The 17,446-nt window shown below is 40.9% G+C and overlaps 1 protein-coding gene across 1 annotated transcript; it reads right to left on the reverse strand.

Annotated features, from left to right (window-relative positions):
* Positions 1–2,315: 2,315 nt before the first annotated feature.
* LOC126385103 (tetraspanin-8-like) lies at positions 2,316–13,009 on the reverse strand. The gene is made up of 9 exons (XM_050036636.1): positions 12,786–13,009; positions 11,444–11,509; positions 9,761–9,877; positions 9,584–9,658; positions 7,180–7,275; positions 6,711–6,803; positions 5,548–5,619; positions 5,064–5,147; positions 2,316–3,461 (listed from the first exon to the last, which is right to left on the reverse strand). Exons 1-9 carry the CDS (start codon positions 12,843–12,845, stop codon positions 3,327–3,329), a joined length of 798 nt encoding a protein of 265 aa, XP_049892593.1. The 5' UTR covers positions 12,846–13,009; the 3' UTR covers positions 2,316–3,326.
* Positions 13,010–17,446: the final 4,437 nt, after the last annotated feature.

A 17,446-nucleotide genomic window follows, 5' to 3' on the forward strand; every position in this document is an offset into this window, starting at 1 on the left:
TATGTGATTCTTGTTCCTTGGGTGTTTTTATTTTTTAAATGTTTCTTAGAGCTGGAAAAACCTACATTTACACAAGTGCTGTATGATTTTGTGGTACTTGAGTATTTATTTTAGTTTAAGTTGCAGAGTTACATTTGCTTCTCTGTTACGCCCCACCCTTGGGCGGCCCTATGGGAGGAACAAAACTCCACCACTGACCCAAAATAACCACATAAGACACCTTTAACACTTTTATTACAAATAAACTAAGCACAAAATATAAGGAAATTTATGTTGTAACAATGCTTCTCGGCAATAAATCTGATACCATACCTGTTTATTTCCCTTTTAAATAGTGCCACATTTGTAAGGAACATGCATTTGTGGGATGAGCAGCAGAGCTGAGTACGTGGGTTGCGCCCATGAAAAATTTGCCAAATCTTCTCTGCCAATGCCAATAAACAGGCGTTCCCCACAGTTTGTTGACAACTACTATTTATTCACTGAAATTAAGTGTACCTAGCTGACCAGCTACAAAGTTGCTGCCCTACTAACAACAACACACAGACATCCAACAAAAGTGAACTGCCACTACCACAACACAAAATGGACACCATATGGTCTTCAACCACACACACAAGTTACTGTGGAACCAGCAACACAAATGGCAAATCTATCAGGAAGCCATCCCCACCACTCTAAGATCCAGTGATCTGTGGGGTGACTACACAGCCTTAACAGTCTCCCACGCTGATCGGTATATTATGATATTGAGGTTTAACTCAAGTGAAGGACAAGGTTACTGCATATCTTAGGAAAAGGGACCAGATAAAACTTTATCTGAGATCCTCCTAGTGACTATCTTTGTCTGATGTAAGAGTGCTAAATGAGGAAGGCTTTGCTGATTTCCGGTTGCGTGAAATAATACAGCGGGCCGCGAGAGATGCAAATGCTAATGCATTATTCTGATAAGCTGATACATTTCTTTTTATTACTCAGTTTCCGTCACACTGAAGATGGCAGTGACAGGGTTGGGGATCAGTTTTTTTTTTTTGCCACATGCATGTGAGAGTATTTCCATTTTACACTACATTACAGCTCCACTACATTTTAGAGGGAAATACTGGACTTGTTTTACCTACCTTTGGACATGAAAGTATTGCTACTTCTTCCACCACTGCTCAGTTCGTAAGAGACAATTACATTAGGGAAGTGAGTTTGTCACCATCAGGTGGCAGGTTTCCATTTCAACCATTTGACTGATGAGAGAAGCAGGTCATTAGCTGTCAGCACAGAGCGAGCCGACCAACATGATTTCAGCATTACTTGTTTTATCTGAGGTTACACATCCTTTCCTCCTGAAAGACACAATGGATATTGTGTTACTCAACATCTGACGATGACATTTAGCCACATTCATGTTTATAAAAATGTCCTTTTCGTGGCGTATTTCCAATAACCTGTCAGACATAACAAACATTGCAGCTACATTTTATTTTTTGGCATGACATGTGGCATTTGTATGTGTCATAGGTATCATATGAACATTTTTAAAGTGAAGTAGTTCAGATTATATGAGATTCTCATCAGGAGGAAGAGGGATTCGTGGATGGCGTGACACCTAGGCATGACAGCTGTAACAAAAGCAGTTATTATTACCCACACATCAGAACATTTCCAGCTGTTGTGACAAAACTGGGCATTTTTAAATGACAATTCAGGATATTTCCAGGCATGTTTATTGCGATGAAACCAAGTATTTGAGGCCTAAATATAAAATATAAAACTTCAGCTTATTCAAAATGCTGTTGTGAGGGTCCTGACAAAAACTACATGTAGGAAGTGGGAGCAAAACATGGTGAAGCAGCGTTTTGTTATCATACAGCACAAACCTGGAATAACCTCCCAGATATTAGACAAGCCCCGACTCTGACTACTTTTAGGTCAAAGCTAAAAACATTCCTTTTTTACACTGCCTACTCCATCCTGTAATGACGGCAAACTCATTTTTTAAACTCAATTTTAAATCATTTTAAATAACAATCTTGTCTTGCCTGCACTTTTGCTATTTCTAATGGTGATTTTTTTTAAAAAGTGACATTTTTCTCTTTACTTGTCTGTATCCTTTATGTTTTATATTTTATTGCTTTATAAAGCACTTTGAATTGCCTTCGTGTATGACATGTGCCATCCAAATAAAGCTGCCTTGCCTAAATATGATCTTTTCTTATCTCTAACCAACCACAGTGTTGTCACGACATAAAATTGAAATGTATGGAAAAGTAAATTTCAACATATCCGCTACTAGTGAAAGGTACAAATGTAACATATCCACGGTTTGTAAAAATGTACAAAGTGAACATTTATTGAGGTGTTTAGTTACATTCCTGTACATTCTGCTTTTCTAATGAAGGGGATAAGGGAGTGTCAGGAAGCTGTGACATAGCTTCAAAAGAGGAGGAGACAAGTTGTTGGATTTGCTTCTTTGGCATCCAAAACATGTAAAATACAGTTTCTTAGTTGCATCTGTATTACTGTCTTCTCCTGCAATGAACTGAAGTATTTAATCCTGGAGATACTTTGTCAGTGCAATAGCAACATATGTACTGATGACATCCTATTTTATATAACTGTACTATAAAACTTTGCAGGTGCTCCAGTAGCTTCTTTAATCAAGATGTAATTTAAAAAAAATGTTGAAATGATGATGACATAAAATACATTTTGGTGTATTATGATACAGAAGATTACATAAAGCGACAGAACAGAGTACAGACACTTATTAAAGCTGTAATACATCCAAAACGTAAACATTTCTGCAGTCATATCTTCAGTGCTTTTGTTTTGAAACCACATTTTCTTTAACCATCTCATTTGAATTATTTGGTCTTTTTCCCATATCTTATCCCTCGTTTATGCTGCTTGCAAATGTACTAAATCATGTTTTATGTTAAGTTTAAATGTATTCACTGTTAAACACACGTCTTATTGAAGACATTGGCTGGAGATGCTCTGAAAAAACAGAGCTACGGTCTCAGATTTAATATGCAGCTTAATATGCTTATTTGCTTGTAACAAAGAAAATACTCTTTCACAGTTTGCGCTCTTTATGGCCATTTTCATATCCCACAGTTTTCCCATTGTAAAAACACATATCTTTGGGGGTTGGCAAAAATGAATAAAGGTTTTGTTGTTTAAAAAAACAAATCAAAACTACCCAAACAAATACATTCAAGAAAGAAATAAAAAAAATGTACACATTTTTCATGCAACTTTACTTGTTGGAGGCGACTTCTGATATATTCAAACATCATAAAAAACACTAAGTATAATTGTATCAGTCCTGATCAGGTGTACTCTGCAGCGTCTGCAAGAACCAGGTAGTTGCCTGCTTTTGCCTCGGGACTGTAGACCACCACGGGGATGTCCTCCTTTTGATTCAGCCGACACAAGATGAGAATACACAACACCACTGACAATATCTAAGGAACAGAGAAACAGAGACGAGTTTGTACTTCCTGTTCATGTTGTGCTGTTTCATCTGATGTCGATACATTGTTCTGAACAAAACTGCAATTTCAGAAGGAGACTGAAGGGGGCAGAAAAGACAAAGCAAATGCGGTGACAGTGAGCAGATTTACCCTTAATTTAGGATTCTTTTACTTCATCTGCACAGGTATTCGGGATTCATAGAGCCCCCAAAACCTTCACCAATAAGATAGAGCAACTTGGACACCACCTGAAAGGGCCAAGCCTATGGCGAGATCATGTCCCTTGACTTTAATTTTCCATAACTTCTTTAAGAATTTTTTTTGGCTTTTTGCCTTTATTGGACAGGATGGTTTTGAGTTTGATGGGGGTAGAAAGGGGGGATGACATGCAGCAAAGGGCTGTGGGCTAGAACTGAACCTGCCACCAGCTTTGTACATGGGAAGCCCGCTCTCACCCCGAAACTACTGGACGCCCCGTTAATAAGGGCTTTGAAGTCATGTGGTTCAACTAAAAGGACAAAAGCATGAAATGGAGGCATTGTATTAAGAATGACTGTCATGATGCAGCACAGTCGCCAGAATGAAATGTTGGCATTGTGCTTTTCTGCAAACAACAGATATTTGACATTTGTATGTTTCGTATATATGGCGTAGTTCACATTACATGTGTATGAGCTGAGTTTTTTATCAGGAAGAAGAGGGGATGGTAGATGGTGGGATACCTAGGCAAGATCGCTGCCAAACAGCACACAGCAGCAGACCACTGTTCAAGACCAACAAATAACAGTTCTGGACATGTCCAGCCGTGTTTGTAGCAACAGTAGCGGGTGTTGTTCAACGACAGATCGAGAAGTGTCTAGCTGTGTTTGTAGCCACAAGAGTGAGTACTTTTGTCCAGCCATGCTTATAGCAACAAAAGCAAATACTTTTTAATGACAGTTTTGAGCATGTCCAGCTGTGTTTGTAGCGATTAAATCAGCTGTTTTCTGAAGACAGTGCGGAACACCTCCAGCTGTATTTGTAGCAAGAAAAGCAAGTACCTCTTAAATGACAGTTAGGAACTTGTCCAGCAGCGTTTAAAGCAACAAAAGCGAGTACTTTTTAACAACAATTCTGGATGTGTCCAGCTGTGCTTGTAGTGACAGAAGCGGATGTTTTTTCACAACAATTAGGGACATGTCCACTTGTGTTTGAAGCAACAAAAGTAAGTACTTTTTAATGACAGTTCTGGACACACCCAGCTGCGTTTGCAGAGATTAAAGCAAGTACTTTTTAAGAACAATTAGGGACATGTCCAGCCGTGTTTGAAGCAACAAAACAAATACTTTTAACAACAGGTCTGGACATGTCCAGCTGTGTTTGTAGCAATAAAAATAGCTGTTTTCTAATGACACTTTGGGATATGTATGTCTGTTTGTAGTGACCAAGCCAACATTTATTCTGGCAGTTGCACTGCATGATGACCATTCAAGAACCATGAGACTCAGCTCATCCGTGTGGTGTGAGAGCTTGAAAAGCAGTGGTCGAGAACAAGCAAAGAGCATGTTGGTAAATATGGAGGCAGGTAGGCGGATACATAAAGACAGTACATACCCAGAATATTAAGATCCCCAGCATTACGCCCAATGCGATATTTATGGCTACCATCTCATGCTCGATCAGATATGGAAGGCATGGCTGAAACAGAAGAGCGAATCAATCAATGTGACTTCTCAAGGATACATTGCTTCGTTTTAAGGGGTCGGAAGGCAAAGACAGCTTGAAACCACAGTTTCAGACCATCGAGGATTTTGTTGAAATGTTACAATTCATAGGATTTCTTCAGAAAAACCAGTGTTGCAATTCATGGGACAGATAAGTAGGTAGGTAAGTAAACAGAAACCCAAAAATGCAGAAAACACACTTCTCTTTATATTAAACCGACTGGCGTAAAAACAGACTAACTAATAAACTTAAACTTGGTCTTCAGACCAATACAGATACAGTCTTTCCAAAGACTCTGAAGGCATAAGGACACAAAGCAGAGCGTGACACATAAATCTAGAAATGAACATTTTAATTAGAATGCTTTTATTACCTCTTTATAAATCATGACGGGCTGGTCATCGGTCATGTGCTCAGACAGACTGCTGTCTCTGGGAGCTGCCACCTAGAATACACACGGACATGAATTAGGGATCGCTAGAGTTATTACAGCTCATTCTGTGGGTTAGGGTGTGTGTGTGTGTGTGTGTGTGTACACTAGAAACCAAAGGTTTTTGAGACATTCCAATCCGACCCATAAATGCCAATCTCATGGTGGCCCAAGATAAAAGTCGGTTATCGGCAGGCCTTTTTTGACTTTCTTGCCCTGTTTAAATTTAATTGAGCCACAATGTCAATCCCTCCCTCCTCAAAAAGCTCCGTAAAAACTTTGGTCATAGCAGAAGAGCTCCTCCCTCACAGTCAAATCCAAGTACCATGCCATAAATGCCGAACGTGGTATGTCATTCACATCCACAATCTCATCAAGTGCAATGCCAAATATCATGTCTTCTTTCAAACCAGCTGTCTGCTTCACTCCAGCGTTTTCTGCCATTTCTTTGATGCGGCGTTCAACACCTCTGGCTGGTAAGCCATCAGACGAAATCTATGAGCTACAGAGGAGTGTCCTTTAACCGACTTGGTGTGCCAGGGGTGATGTGTTTGTTTCTCTGCATTGGCAAAGACTTAGGGGTGTTTGCTTGCTTCCCATACCTGGACAGAGCATGTTTGATGGGTTGTCCTTGAAGTTTTCTTTTTTCAAAATGGCTTTTAACACTTGACATTCGACAAACAATCTTTTAAGGACATACAGAACGGTCCATCTGACACACAAACCCCCTCTCTTTTGTCCACGAGAGCTGGACTGCCCAAACCTTTACTTTAGCTTTCTTAGCTAGCTGACTTGCCATCGTCTACCGAGCCCCCTCCGACAGCGTTATCATTTTTCCCAGGAGGTGATGCCAATTAAAGCCAGGCCTGTACGCTATGTGTGGCTGTGGTAACAATGGCTGTGAGAGGTTATTTGGAATGCAGATGAAATGGCACTTCAACAATTCTACAGAACTCTCTTGAATACTTATTGCTGTTGTGCCATTACTTAAGCTATCAGCTCGTGGTAGCCTAAGGTTGCTGACTCCTAATATTCAGTATGTCTCGAGTTTTGCCAATGACTACCATACATCAGTGGTGCACGAACTGGGTAGCTTTCAAACTCACACATGGAGCAGTGGACTCTTCAGTGCACAGGCAGGATTCTGGGATGTTGTCACCCCAATCCAGGTAGCCCTGATCCAGTCCACAACACTGCAACTGAGAGGGAAGATAGAAGGAAGGCAGATTATTGCAGTGCGCTAGAAATCCAGTCCTTTCTCTGTTCAACTGCAAGGCGTTTTGTGATATCCAGTGATGCCCTTCGAACCAATCAACAACAAATTGACGTTGCTCATTTTATCAGGTAAGCACGTGCTTCTGTTTTTGAACCCCAACATTCATATAATAAATGGAAATCTTATGCTTTCTGTTTCACAAAAACCAACAGTGTTTTCATTTATGTTCATGGTGGTGTGTGTATGTGTGCTGTCTGTCTAAAGCACTTGGAACTACCTCTGTACAACATTAAGATAAAGATTCGACAAAAATATGCTTGAACGCTGCACCAACTCACACAGCCAGACAGGTTACCTACTTCGATCTGTACATCCTTGAAGCCGTCTATAAGAGCCTCACTGGTATTATTCAGCGGCAGCATGTTTAGGTATTGCTTCTTAATTTCTTCTGCCTCCTGCACAAAAAAAACAGAGTAAAACAAAAATTAGACAATAAGCAATTTGAAAATGTAACTGTATTTTTGGAGTTATTTTTAAACAGTTAAGTTTCTAAGGCAGTTTTACAATTCTTCAAATCTAAATTAAGAAGGTGTCTGAAAGGTACTACAGCTCAACTTTTGAGTTTGCAAGCCCTCACCTCATTTATTTAGTGATTGCAACACTGTTCACTGCCCCTGAACATTGACTCTCCAATCATAGCTTAACAGCATAATTAGACGCCTTTTGAATGAGTAAGTCTGCATCTTATTACAGGTGATTAACACTCCTGCCGTGCCTGAGATATGTGTGTGTGTGGCAATGTGTTATTTTTGCCAACAAAATATGCGTCACCAGCAAGAAACCAGAGGTCTGTTTTTTTTTACTTCCTATCCAGTCACCAGAATAAATGCTGGCATTGTACTTTTCTGCAAACCACTGATATGATAAATTCGCACATTTCATATGGAGGAGATATGTTGGAACTTTACATTTCTTTACATTTAAATTTTCAATCTCATGTTTTGACAACACCATGGTTAACAAGTGGTTATATTTAGGCACAAAAAACACTTGGTTAGGGTTTTGACTTAAAATACCCAGTTCTGTCGCCAAAAACAGGGCCAAATGTCCTAATGTCTCGTTAAAAAATACCTTTAATCACCATTAAAAACGTATGGAATGTTGCAGTGTCACATTAAGAAATTCACGGTTTTGTTGACAAAAACATGGCTGGAAATGTCCCAATGTCTTGTTAAAGTTACAGTCTGGTCACCACAAACACAGCTGGATATGTCCCAACCTCTCGTTAAAAAATACAAAGTTTTGTTGACGAAGACATGGCTTGAAATGTCCCAACGTCTCTCAGAAAAAAAAAAAAAAAAGGTGTTGCCACAAACACGACTAGAAATGTCCCAGCATCTTGTTAGAAAATACCTGGTTTTGTTGACAAAAACATGGCTGGAAATGTCCCAATGTCTTGTTAAAAATGACCCGGTCTGGTCGCCACAAACAAGGCTGGAAATGTCCCAACATCTTATTAAAAAAAACATTCCCAGTTTTGTTGACAAAAACAGGGCTGGAAATGTCCCAGCATCTTGTTAGAAAATACCCAGTTTTGTTGACAAACACATGTCTGGAAATGTCCCAATGTCTTGTTAAAACATACCCAGTTTTGTTGACAAAAACAGGGCTGGAAATGTCCCAACGTCTGTTAGAAAATACCCAGCTTTGTTGACAAAAACAGGGCTGGAAATGTACCAGCATCTTGTTAAAAAATACCCAGTTTTGTTGACAAAAACAGGGCTGGAAATGTCCCAACGTCTCATTAAAAATGACCCGGTCTGGTCGCCACAGACAAGGCTGGAAATGTCCCAACGTCTGTTAAAAAATACCCAGTTTTGTTGACAAAAACAGGGCTGGAAATGTCCCAACGTCTCATTAAAAATTACCCGGTCTGATCGCCACAAACAAGGCTGGAAATGTCCCAACATCTTGTTAAAAAAAATACCCAGTTTTGCTGACAAATACAAAGCTGGAAATGTCCCAACGTCTGTTAAAAAATACCTGGTTTTGTTGACAAAAATAGGGCTGGAGATGTCCCATCTTGTTAAAAATTACCCAATATGGTCACCACAAACCGGCTGGAAATGTCCCAACGTCTCGTTAAAAATGACCCGGTCTGATCGCCACAAACAAGGCTGGAAATGTCCCAACATCTTGTTAAAAAATACCCAGTTTTGTTGACAAAAACACGGAAATGGAAATGTCACTGGTCTGGAACATTGGTGCACTGCTATCTGCTTGGCAGCTATCTTGCCATGGTGCCATTACATCCCCCAGACCCACTGTCTCCTGATGGGAATCCATCTCATGTAGTGTACATATAATGCACTACGCCACTTTTGAAATGTTGATATGATACTATTAAAGGTACAAATGTTGCATTTGTGTGTATATACGTTTGCAGAAATGTAAAATGCCTTATTCTGGCGACTGGGCTGCTACTTCTTGTTAGTCTTTGTTTCATAAATCTGTAACTTTATGACTATAAACCACAGATCTCCTATACGAGAATGGAAAGCTTCACAGGAGAAGCAACAGTAGCTAAGTGGTGTTGAGCAAACTGTCATCTGATCTTTGCTCCTGTCTGCTCGCACCCTAAATTACTAACCTAATATAAAAGCAATAACTACAGCCTCTTCCTGTTTATATAATGCATTAGTTTCACCAGGACTGCAGTTTTAATGCAGCCTGCAATCTCGTATAGTCCTAACTTTGTAATACCTTTGGTCGTGAAGCCAGTCCTTGAATTTCACCAGCAATCATGAACAGACTGCTCAGGATCATTCCAACTACAAACTGAGGCACACAAACAGAGACACAAGCAATCAGATTTATACTTGTTTACTACATGTATTACTATTTCTAATGACAATACAACTGTGATTTCTCTTTACTCACCACTATGAGTGCCCACTTCTTCTCTTTGCAGGCACCATACAGACCAATGATGGTCAAGACCAGAGTTACAATGCAAATAATATACAAGGCATGAAGACCTGCGAGCATCTTTTCTATCTGTGAAGAAAACAAACAGAGAACCAGGTCAGCAGGCTCAGTAAACACAGAACAAAGTTTAATGACCTGTGTCAGCATGCACACACTCTACTGAAATGTCTGAATCGTTGCCTTTAGTTCCTGAGGTCAGTCTTGGCAGTTTCTACACAGATTCCAGCTGTGTAAAATATCCTGAATGTCAAGGTGAGTTTGGGCAAACATCTACACAGAGTTATTACTGGATTCAGTACATGACGTTCAAACATTATTTCCTTGAAGGCAGTCAGAGTAGAGCACAATTACCACTTTCAGCGATGTATGTAATTTTGCAGAAAATTTTAAAGACGACATGGTAGTATTTCATTGATCTGTTAGCTGTTAGCTTTAAAAACACTATTGCAAAGTCTTTTGCCCACATGTCTCAAAGTTTTCAGCTGATTATTTCTGAAAGATGGCTTAAGAGCAATCATTTAACTTATTCTATCTGGGGAACTGGAATGGTATATCGTACAAACCTATCGTCAATGTGGACTCAAAGTTGGACATTAACCCTTTCTGTTTTAGAGCTGAGTTGTGTGTTCTTGAGGAAAATATTAACAAAGCTTTTAATTGGAAAAAAATCAGCTGTAGTGACTTTTTAAAGTGTAAACAGACAACTTTTCAACCTTGCCCCCTGGCGTTTTTTACATGGCATTACTGTTGACGCCATTGATGCCAAGACAGCTGGATCGCTGTCCAGTTTCTTCAGAGTCTAGCAGCTACCAACAACACAGGACATACTGCATTTTGTTTTCCGTTCCCATTACTTTGGTAATTCCATCACCTGCCATTTCCGCTACTGGGGATAGTTACTGCAAAGCACTTACATTGATACTCTTTGGTAACATGGGCTAGCAATAGATAGCTATCGGGGAAAACAAAGGCACTACCCTCTTCCTGTTTACATTGCGCAATCATTGACACACTTTCTTTGCGCCATAAATTGAGCCTTCATTTGGAGCCTTTCCCAGCTGATATTGGGCGAGAGGCGGGGTACACCCTGGGCAGGTCGCCAGGCACTCACATTCACACCTACGGACAATTTAGAGTCACCAATTAACCTGCATGTCTTTGGACTGTGGGAGGAAGCCGGCGCACCCAGATAAAACTCATGCTGACAAAGGGAGAACATGCAAACTCCACACAGAAGGGCTCCCCCACCCTGGATTCAAACCAGGAACGCTCTTGCTGTGAGGCGACAATACCAACCACTGTACCACCCTGACGCCCTCCACTTTAACATGAAGTCTTAAAAGTCACTGTTCAGTCACTAGTATGCCATTATGTGCAGCGCTGAAAAGCACCATTACAAATCACAAAAAAATGAAGCGTGCAAAACAATAGCTGTGCTGTCAGTTAAAGGACCATACTGGATTACGCATACTTTGCAAACACAGGCTGTACAGCTTTAGATTTGGATGTTTTTCACAGGCAGCCATTTGCTCCCATTCATTCCTGTGCAGCAGGCTCTTGAGACGTATCTGGAACAGCATGAAAATACACTCAAATTTTAAAATACAGTTAGATGAAGAGAAATACATGCGTTACCTCTTCATCCTCGTGAAGGTATCCGTGGCTAAATAGAGTAGCGGCCAACAGCAGGGCACTGACGATCTGTAACAGCAGCAACACACTTCATTATTCATTTCAGTCGGGACTATAAGTAGAGGTGTAAAGTGGTCACGACACTGTCAACTTGTGTGATAAATACATTGTAAAAGACCGCAATGTTGCACGCAGGGATTTTTGAGTCGTTTTTGAGTCAGTTGACAGAGATATCAGTCGAAAACGGCCCTTTAAAATGAGACTATCAATCTTTGTTTTTATTGGTGCCTTTTATGTTCAGTTTTCAATTTGTTCTATGAAATAATGCGGGAAAAGATTCCTTTTAATTTTTTTTCTTATTTCTGCCAGTAGTTTGTTGAATCTTAGCTGCACTTTAATATCTCTCTAGGTACCATGTCTGAAGGGTTACTTCTGGTTTCAAAGGTATCATACCGAAAGTGTTTGGTGACGCATTGTTGAAGGGCCCCCCACCTCATGGGCCCCAGAGCAACCGCACTGCCTACACTGTCTATATCTACACCCCTGGTGTGCATGCATTGCAACATCAATCATCATGTAGTTCAAAAAAATATCAGAGCAGCATCTCCAATGACGTCTCCAACAACTTATCCAACCAACTGTTGCACTCATGATCATAGCCTGTTGCTGCCACAGCATGTAAAGAAAGTCAAACTGTGTTATTAAGCTATAAATAGGCTGCTAAACAACAGAGAGGGGACAGACCAGCCTCGCAGAACAACTGTGACAGTATTAACATACCCAGGGGAACACACAGATTCAGGGAAAACCTCATGTTGCACAATCCAGATCCCATCTGTTGTTTGTAAGGAGATGATAGAAAAAAACTTAATTTTAGGTTTTTAAATCCAGGTACATGATCACATGTCATTTTATGAGCTAGTATTAAGCTGATGATTAATAATAACATTTTTGTTATCATGTCCAGGAGTTTGTTTTTTCTGTTTTTGGGTTATTTACAAAACCCTCCTGTCCACTTTCCTTTATCCTGAGGGTCCACTTTCTCCCCAAAATGTTTATTCCAACAAGTTTATATTTTCATGTAAAACAGTTATATTTCCTTGAACTATGCCTCTCATCTCCAATAGGCTTTAGCTGCATCTCTAATGCCAACAATTAAGGAGAAATAAGATCAAATTTCTTCTCTAAGTTGCGTGTAAAACAGCTGCGTCAAAACAATCGACCTGCAGATTTACGCATTAGATAAGACAGTTCGTTTATGTTTAATTACATGGATGAAATCAGCACTGAGCTGCACTTACAAACCCTTTTGTGTCCTGGGCAGAAGGAAAAGTAAAACACTTACCGCGATCAAACTTATCACGATAATGTAACTCCGTTTCAAACAGACGTTCACTTTCCCCATGATGCTGCGCTGTAACTCGTGGTCTCGATGTGTGATAAAGTTTAAAGTTATCTTATAATAATGGCAATCCGCATGCTACGGAGAGAGGTGACCCCGACTTTAATAACGGGAATTTTCGCTTCTTGTTGCGCACTGCACCTTGGTGTCTGTACATGGGCGGAGAGGGGGAGGAAACCGTCATGTTGTGCTGGAGAAAGGGCCCCTCCCCATCTGGAGGGTCTGGGTATGTGTGTGGGTGGAGTTGGAGAGGTAGGGGGAATAATTAAGATCATTTTGGGAAGTATTTGTACAAATTGTTCACACATTCTGATTCTAATTTGATCTGATTCCTGGAATCAGCTGCTCGGTGTGATTACACCTCAGGCATTTATGTGGAGTTTGTTTTAGAGACACATAGTTGTGGAAAAGGCTCTAAAGGGGAAGGTTAGTGACATGCAGTAACAGGACATAGATGTTAGCAAATGAAGACGGACCAGATTCTGAAATAGAGAGAGAAGGGGCTCAGTAGATTAAGCCTAGCCTCGCATCAGACAAAATTCAGAGTGAATAGAAACCAGGCTCTTCACTTTAGCCTGGTTTCTATTCACTCTGAATTTTGTCTGGATTCTGGTTCCTGTCTAGAGAGCGGATGCCGAATTCACCAAATTCACCAAAGTAAAAGTGTTCACCAAAGTAAAACTTTAAATTCTGGCGCACCATCGATTTGGGGTGATGAGGGGTGTAAGAAAATCGATTAACTTAATGGCTTGGGGCTTTTCTTGTAAATTATATTCTTTAAATTAAAGTTTCACCGCATTTTTATTAGCTTGGTGCTTTTACTTTGACGGAAAGGCGCATCCATCGAATTCCGGATCCTGTCTCACTCGCCCTGGTTCCGGTTCCTTACCAAAACGGCCACTAACGGCCCTAGACTAGATTAAGCCTATATCAACCTAACTAGGGGCTGGACCAAGACAAGCCTTAGCCAGCCCTAACTGTAAGCTTTATCAAAAAGGAAAGTCTTAAGTCTACTTTTAAAAATGGAGACAGTGTCTGCCCCCCAGACCAAAACAGGAAGATCGTTCCACAGCCTGGTCAAAAGTGGAAAGCTTTAAATAGGAGGTGTAAAGTTAGCAGAAAAGCAATCGTTCAAGTCACATTAAAGAGGAACTGTGTGTTATTCCTATGGTTGGTAAAACAGTCCAAAAATAGTGTGAGTGCTAAAACTTAAATTTGTGATGTCATCAAGTATGAAGTCTGGAGTTGCTCCATAGAAAATGAATTGGGAAAGATGTTCCAGATCAGTGGTTCTCAAATGGTGTGCAGCTGTGATGCCAGTCCAGGTGTACACATAATTATTGCAGTGCTCAACTGGGCCTATACAAAAAGTTGTTAATGAATTTTTAATTGACTCAGTATGTATCAGTATTTCATTTAGAAAACCTTCACGGATAACCTATTTGTCGCCATTCACGTGTGGGAATTGTAAGTGTGTGACACATCAGAAGTCCAGTGGCTCGCTTTATTGTATGGATCAAATTACAACAAAGCACGAGCGAAAACGACCTACCACCAAAAGAAAAAAGAGTCCTTAGACAGTTACACAAAAGCTACCTGTCTTATTTTTTTATTATTTTTATTGTCTTATGTCTCGATAAGAGTGATAATGCACGTTAAAGAAGCTATTGTGCACAGATATAAATACAGGTGTGCCTTGAGATTTTGGTTTGCCCTTTGGTGTGTCTTGGGCACAGAAAGTTTGAAAACCACTGTTCTAGATGACACTGAGAGCACCTGGGGTAATGCTCTGAGTTTATGGCTACATTTTCTGTTCCAGAGCTGAAAACACGACAACAGAATAAAGCTCGTTTGGGTTTATAACAGAAAAACATTCTGTGGCTCCACAAAATCAGGCTCCCATTCATTGTCCCCGGAGCATCTCCAGACTGTTACTTCGTAAGTCAGAGATCGGATCTGGAAATGACGTCACACCGGAGTTGATTGTATTTCAGTAAAACAAATCGGAAAACTTGGACGTTATTACCAAAACTAGCTCTGCTAGGTTAGCCACTGTTAGCAATACCAGTTGACAACAACACAATATGCTGTATTTTGCACATACAAACACAGTAGCAAAACGTGCACATGTAATAGAACAACTGTATTAATGAGACACAAATAAGACAGAAGTGCTCATGAACAGTGTGTAACGACAGCTTTTTGAATTTTGAGGTCAAGGTTGGTGAGGTTTCTCCAACTTTCAAGTCCTTTTTAGATAGGAGTTGTGCAAATTTGCAGGAAAGCCCAATCAGTCTTTTTTCAGCATTGGCAGTATAAAAGCAAAATCGGGGAGTGCGGCAAAATGCCGCCTACCTACTTTTGTTTATACAGAATGCGCCTTTTTTGGGGCAATGGGGGGCATGATCAAGTAACAAAACGTGTAGCTCAGCGTGTGACGTAAACAGTAACGTGGGAGGGAAGCCGCGGCTGATTCTCTCATAAGTCGGCCCGTGCTTCACCGTCCCCGTCATCTGCCGGTTAATGGCCTCTTCGTTTGCGAGGACAAGGAGGGTGCGCAATTCCTTGTCTCCCCAGTTGCTCATCTTTACAGTGTCTGTCAGGTTTGCGTTTCCCTCTTGCTACTAGCTGCTCGCTAATTCCTGCTATCAGCTGTTTCCTGTTTATCCACCGCCAGTAGCTCGCATGTGCGGCGTCATCAACAGCTCCTCCCACAAATCTTCAACAGCCCCTCCCATTGCGGCAGGCCACCTCGGTCTGTTTAAACTAAGAAGGTTCCGCCAATATGACTACCCTACGAGGCGGAAAATTGGGCACCTCAGATGAACTCGCCAGTCCGGCCCTGTGTGTCTAAACACTTGCAGCTTGCCGGCAAAACGGGTGAACATTCGCGGAAAATCTGGCAGTGTAAAAGGGGCTACAGAGTCGGAAATACAACGTCAAGGGGGTGTTGCAGTTGAAATTTCCAACTGGGAACTCAGAAATTCCGACTTACCAGTGCACATGGGACACACTTTTTATACTTGATGACATCACTTACTTCTCTGGTTTCTGGCTTTGAGAGAGAGTGTTCACAGATATTGATTGAAGTTTCCTCGGCTGTGGAAATAATACATTGGAAATCATAATGACGGTGGTGTTCCCATTTTTAGACAATGTTGTTAATGCATGTAACCATATGTAACACTCCACATCAGCTGAAGTGGACACATGTACCTGAATGCAACATTATCATAAACACACAATGATGATATGATCTAAGGCATCTTCCCAATTTATCTCGAACACACACGTTCTTTCACCAAATTAACAGGAAGTGATCAATATGGAGAAGCTTTTATGGTTTATTGTGCTGGCTTACTTCATTCTGAGCATCAGGGTGGGGCAGAGACAGAGTGAAACAGAAAGTCATCACAGGATGTTTACCAAACCCAATTATGTTTCCAGTGAGAAGTCAGAGAGAGAAAGAGACACATCATGAAGAAAACAGAGCTCTCAAATGGAGGTGACGGGAGATCAAAGCATGATGGACGTGAGAAAAATACATCAAAGCATCAAATTCTGGCCAAGGGGAAACGTCCCCCGCAAGACCTTTATTTTGAGGAAAAAATGAAAGACATTTACACCCGAAATTGATGCAGAGAAGGCAGAAATTGGTGCACAAAAATTCACCTGAATGCAGGAAATTAAGGTGGAGGACCCTCCAAACCCCCTGTTACATATGTGTCCCCTACAATGTTGAAACAAAACCTACGCCCCTGTGTATATGTGTGTGTGTGTGTGTGTGTGTGTGTGTGTTTCTGTGAGTGAACTTGCCTTCAGCTCAGTCCCTCATAAAGCAGTTTTTGTCTGCTGTTGTCTTGGACGAACAAAGGAGCTATAGAGGCTGCATCACATGACCTCCCATCAGAGACCCCCACACGCATACAAACACACTCACACCATCCATCTATCTATCTATCTATCCATCTATCTATCTGCATTTCACTTACCCACGCACACAGACTCAGACACACACAGACACATTACTGCAACATTATTGGCCTCTGGAGTCCTGCCAGAAAAATGTCAATTGTTAAAACAGATCCAGAGCGGAGCATTTCCTGACGGAGCACAGGAACATCTGGAGAGCATGATGAACACACACACACATGCACAAATGCAGGAAACCATATGCACACACATGTAAAGGTTTTTTTAGTGTCCCTGTTTCAGTCAACTTCACCACCGCGCATCCACAAAATCACTGGCACACACACACGTGTGTACGTTGGCACGCAGTCACACATCTGTAGGACATGAATGCACAGAGACATTCTGTGGCGCAGAGGATGTTGGTGGTGGGCGGACAAACGCCAAGGGCCAACAAGGTTTTATTTTACTTTGAGACGCTTGGACAAATTTTGTACTCTGGAGATTAATGTTGCACAGTTGGATTCTCGTGGAGCAACATTTTGAGAATATGTGGGAATATTTAAAGAAATATAAGAGTGAAGGATGGTACAGATGAATGTACAGTGTTGTGAGAGAATGTTGGCCTACACTGCGGATGATCCTTCATAAATCCTTCTGTAAAGACCTACCCCAAGTTCCCACGAACAAAC

This window comes from Epinephelus moara, chromosome 23, assembly GCF_006386435.1.
Source record: "Epinephelus moara isolate mb chromosome 23, YSFRI_EMoa_1.0, whole genome shotgun sequence".
Classification (NCBI taxonomy): Eukaryota; Metazoa; Chordata; class Actinopteri; order Perciformes; family Serranidae; genus Epinephelus; species Epinephelus moara.